General features: G+C 35.3%; 1 protein-coding gene across 1 annotated transcript in view; it reads left to right on the forward strand.

The window, feature by feature from the left end:
- The window catches only part of LOC106514228 (CUB and sushi domain-containing protein 3), a gene marked incomplete in the record, with an annotated part of 356,940 nt that overhangs the window by 128,978 nt on the left and 222,503 nt on the right, over positions 1–5,459 (forward strand). Inside the window, 2 exon segments of the mRNA XM_014003387.1 lie at positions 2,904–3,016; positions 4,137–4,214. Coding sequence (XP_013858841.1) covers positions 2,904–3,016; positions 4,137–4,214 — 191 coding nt within the window.

The following is a 5,459-nucleotide window of genomic DNA, read 5'->3' on the forward strand; positions in this document are numbered from 1 at the left end:
CATTGGTGAATGCCACAAATTCTCCTAAATCACTCGTACGCACAATTTAAGAACAAATCTGTGCGTACGAACGGTTCTTGCATGAGGCCCAATGTTTCCAGACAACTGATGGATACCAGTAATGTGCGTTTATATTTAGTAAACAATCCTTAAATTATTCTTTACACCCATCTGGGTATTGTTTACAAAATAGATGACACAATGGCCATAGAATGACAACATGAGTTGGATGACAAAAAATAAATGACAGACATTGTATCTTTCTTATTAGCAGTTACCTCCCAGGTTTTTGACACAATGCTTGTTATGGTTGATTAAAAAATTAAGATACAAATCTTGACTGGCATGAGATGGCGCTTGATATTTTTTTTCTTTTTATTTTTTTCTCTGGTGCACTTCTGCCTGTAAGCATATTTGTTTTTATCTGGGTATGTATTTCTACTGGGAACACCAGCTGGATGGAGTGATTTGAAAAGGTTTTTTTCTTTTTTTTCTTCTTTTTTTCTGTAGTGTTCAACAGACATCTTACAACCCAACACGTCACAATGCCCGGCATATATTTGTCACTTTTACTTTGGCTTTTTCACTGTGAGATTTTTTTTTCCCAGTCATTGTTAAACTGTTTGTCGCAGTAGCTCTTCTGTAAGGCATCATTAAGGTTTTATTTGCTATTGATGGAAGATCATGTTTACCTTCCTCTGCTGCATTTGCCTTCATGACGGATAAATTCACCTCCACTGGCCTTGAACAACTTACTCATATTGATTCCTTTTCTTTGAGACTTCTTTTTAGAAATTCTCTTGTGAAAAAAGTGTCTCTATTCCAAGAAAAGTGTAGGCAATGTCTTCGTGCTTTCAGCTCTCTTTTTCATTCTGCTTGAATTTTGTTGTTATTAGCGTTTTATCAATTATGCAATGAGAAGAAAGGTCAATTTTATGTAGGAATTAATTACCTTTTAACTCCCCATTAGGAGCTGCCATTGTCTTCCTTTTGTGATGGATAATCCCAAGCCAGAAATAGTTAGTATTCAAAAACAGCATACAGTTTGCTCATCAGTTTAAAAGAATGAAATACCCTATATTTGATAGTATGTTCTATGCTGATATTCGTAGCTCAAAATTCAGATATTAGGGAGAATTGTTCTAACTAAAATACAAAGGCATTAAATGTCATTCAGACTTAAATATTATTTCCTTGGTTTTGCAACAGCCATGAACTGAAAAAGTCACTATTCGCTCTCTGTTCTCCTTCATCACTATCTCTTTTTCAGCTGACAGCTTCAATTTTTATCTGTTTTTTTTTTTTTGCATCTTTGCTCCCAAAGTACCTCTAAGGTAAATGTCAAAGACATTACAAGGAACAATTACATTTTAAAAGTGCTTCAACACAAAAAAGAGTTAATAACTGCGTACACACAGTGACAGAATGCTATATGGATTCTTTCCATTTGTTAATTTATTAACTTTTTTATTACTTTGTGCATGTGAAGCCTTTTTGGAAACACAAGACTCCATCACTTTGTGCTCTTTTGCGGCCTGTCTCTGTTTAAAATCTACAATGACATTGTTCTATTGATTGTGCTATGACAGGACATAGTGTCAGGATTGGAAGGAATCAGAAAAAAATAAATTTTTAAAACGTAGCCCAACGATTGAGAAGGCCCCCGACAGCTTTAAATCTCTGCAATTGTAAAACATTTCTGCTGCTGCAGCAACACTGACTTTTTAAGACTTTTGATCTATAAACAGACAGGAGCTCAGATCCAGTCGAAGCCCACAGAGACGCCGATGCCCACAGGGTCGTTTTGACGGACCATTATCACGTTTGCTCTTACATACATGATAAACAAATGTACTTTTTCCTAAGTGCCATCGTCTGCTTTTTAAATTCTTGCAAGCATTTTCTTTTAACACAACACAAGCACAAACATTACACGCACACATCTTGGTAGAAATGATTTCATAAGAAAGCCAATGACCACAATATGACTAATCACAACATATTGTGTGTGGATCTAGACCAGAAGCAATGTTTGCAAGCTTGTATTTATGTCATCCCTTTTTACCAACACAATGTTTAAGGGAGCCAATACATAAGCAGTGAAGCACTTTTATTATTATTTTCCCATGATTCTGTTTCTGTCCCAATTTTTGATTAGCCACTCCTCCCACAGTTTTAGAAAGGCTCCTACACAAAATGCATCAGATGTGTGTTATGACTTTTGGTTGCAGAACATTATACCAGGAAGATTAAATTTGCAAAAACACAAATGCAAAACATATTCATGTAGACAACAATTGGATTTTGACAAAACAAATGAAAAAAATAAAAATAAAAAATCAACCTTTTTAGACTTTTTGTAGCTCAGGCATTCTCAGCGGATGAAACGTCTTTCCAAGTTTAAATGGGTCTTGATAAATTCGACTTCACATGGTATTTTTATGCGTTTTACATTTTTTGCACAGCCACAATTTAGTTTTTATATTTTTTAAGTTTAACCATAAAGGTTTCATGTATCGTGACAATAGAATACGTTGCGTGTTTATGTGGCTGACTTTTCCAAAATCATTGGAAATTAAATATTTTTAATAATTGTTTATTTTCTACATAACACTGAAAACATGGTTTTGTTCTTCTAGCATGTCTGTCACTTGAACGCGACCTACAGTGTTCTGACTTCCATTGTTTTTGAGCTCAACATTTCTGAGAATTTCATAAAATCAGTGCAGTGGTCCATGGGATATTTTGCTATTGCATTAAGCAAATTAACACACACGTAAAAAATATGGTCATTGGTGGTGATAATAAAATCGGTAACCAAACAACCTCATAGATGAGGGCTGCAGAAAAAAAGCAATAAAAACAATGACATGTCTTTTGTTATGTTTACTTTTTACACTCAGGCTGACAGGGATGAATATTCCAGCACCAATCATCAGCAACAAAAACTGGCTAAGGCTTCATTTTGTAACGGAGAGCAACCACCGCCACAAAGGCTTCAGGGCTCAGTATCAAGGTAAGGCACTTCATTTGCATGACTTAATAAAAGACCCCCGACTTAAACAGAAAGGATCATCATAAGAGACGCACACTAAAGGCTAATTAGAAAACATGGTTTTGATCTTGTTTAACTGAATATTTATCAGTTTGACTAACACCGTCTGTAGAAGGCATGAAGGATTTTTCTGTTTAAACCAAGACCTTGTTAATCAAATATTGGCTAGGTAAATTATGGATATAATTTACCCTTTAGACAAAAACTAATTATTCTCAGTCAAATTAAAAGTCATTACACTGATGTTGTTCACCCATTTTACTTTAATTCAAGCTTATGCTGCAAACAGGCATCTTTAAAGTTAGATATAAAACCCTAAATTTTACCAAAAACAGCGTATTTCTAAGTAGCTTACTGTAAACCCCCTGTGGACTAAGAAATGTACAAGACAACTTCCTCTCATCTCTTTACTGGGCAGCGGTGAAGCAGTTTTGCCTGTTAAATAGCAGAGAAGTACACTTTGCGGATTGTCTTCACCTTTGAACAAATAAAACTGTCATGTAGTAAATAAATTATTTAACATCCTAATTGTGTGTAAAACAGCTTGACTTAATTGTTTGACCGACAGAGCTGTGCAGAGGTGAGACAGTGTCCCAGCACTTTCCAACTCTGATCCCTTTGTTTGTGCTTGATTCAGCGTTCATTGCTTTTAGCTGTTCTGTTGATGATGACATCTACTTGCATCCATTAGCTTTTGTCTCTAATCTGGCCCCTGCTGTGTTTGATTAGACCCTATTGAGACATGCGGTGTTGCAGTCTTTGGGATGCTCTTTGATTCTGCATGGGATTTCCCTTAACCTTCTAATTATACATATTTATTATTTTATATTATATATTTATTTATATACATATTTTTTATTATTTTGTAGAAGAGCTTCTAAAGAAGGATGCACGTTTGGTATTTTTTATACATAGCCTTTAGCCGTCATTTCATACATAGCCATTTAATACATTTATTTTGGGTTTAACAGCCAATATAGCCAAGTTATTAAAAGAGAAAGAAACATTTGCACTGTATCTTCTCACATCTAATACTGTACCTTCTTTAATCTAATGAACTCTTTCCATTGCTTTCGACCAGTGAAAAGCTCTGGAGAGCTTAAATCCAGAGGCGTAAAATTATTACCAGGAAAGGACAACACTAACAAACTGTCTTTGAGTAAGTCTTTTATTTTATATGGAACTGTTTTTGTTGTTTTTATATATAAATATTATTTTTGTTTATTCAAGGCTTGTGTTCTGGCTCTTTGTTTCTTTCTCTCTGTTACTTTGCTGCATCGTTTGCTAAAAGAAATTAAGCTACAGTACTAGATTTTGCAGAAGTGCAGTCTCTTTTTCTTTCTGATGCCCTATTTTCCCCTGCTGTCCCTGACTTCCCATCTTGTCTGGAATGAACTTGTCTAAATCAGACCTAGCTATGTTTGTTGCAGCAGCAAGATAAATTTGACAAGCGTAAGTTGGCCTAAACTCCCCGCCCCCGGTCTCAGTCTGTACTATTTAGGTAATGGATTGACTTATGTGTGCGAAACGCATGCATGGCAGTAGTCAAGGTTGAGTGACCACTCACTTGTCAGGTGATTTGTGTACACTTCAAACAAAACAGAATGCATTCTAATAGCTTGAGGAGCTGTGTCATTACCATAAATCTGGAGCACAATTCCCTTTAACTCAGCAGAGTGCTAAAGACTCGGATGATAACAGGTTGTAATCTTTATTACCTTATGCCTCATAGATTCAGCACTCCATGGAAACATGAATAATGCAGAGGGCTGTAATCTTCTCCATGAGACAATGCTGTATATCATTAAAACACTATGAGGGGGATGCTTCTGATGCCTTGAGGATTTATTTTCTATAACTGAACTCATAATTGCATTATAACTCGCAAAAATTAGGTTCAGAGCTTATGAACTTTCTGAAAGAAGTCAACAAGAAGACTCGTGCCGGTAAAGCGTCTCGCTTCAAAAGCAGGGAATCCTCCATGTAATTGTATAAACCTTGAGTAAAACTAAAACATGATTATAAAATGCTGTTTCATACGTTAAATTTACCCAGTTTTACACACCATAGTTTAGGGACGGACATGTTATTTAAAAGGAAACCCTGACTAGTTGTAACATTAGACATTATTTGACAAACATTTACTTCAACTGTGAAACAAAGACTGCATGATACTGTAGGCTGCTTTGTTTTTATATAATTGTTAAAATATATTGTCACACTATGTGGCTGTAGAATGTAGTAGAAGTTACCCAGCCTTTAACTGAAAATGCAGATGAAAGGCAAGAGTTTAGCCTGATAGCTTTAGTGTTAGCTCCCGAGCTAACACACAATCACACCTAAATGGTAAATAAACCATTTTTAGGTACTGTTATTTATATATATATGTTACAGTATCTAAAAA

This window comes from Austrofundulus limnaeus, unplaced genomic scaffold (assembly GCF_001266775.1).
Source record: "Austrofundulus limnaeus strain Quisiro unplaced genomic scaffold, Austrofundulus_limnaeus-1.0 Scaffold18, whole genome shotgun sequence".
Lineage (NCBI taxonomy): Eukaryota > Metazoa > Chordata > Actinopteri > Cyprinodontiformes > Rivulidae > Austrofundulus > Austrofundulus limnaeus.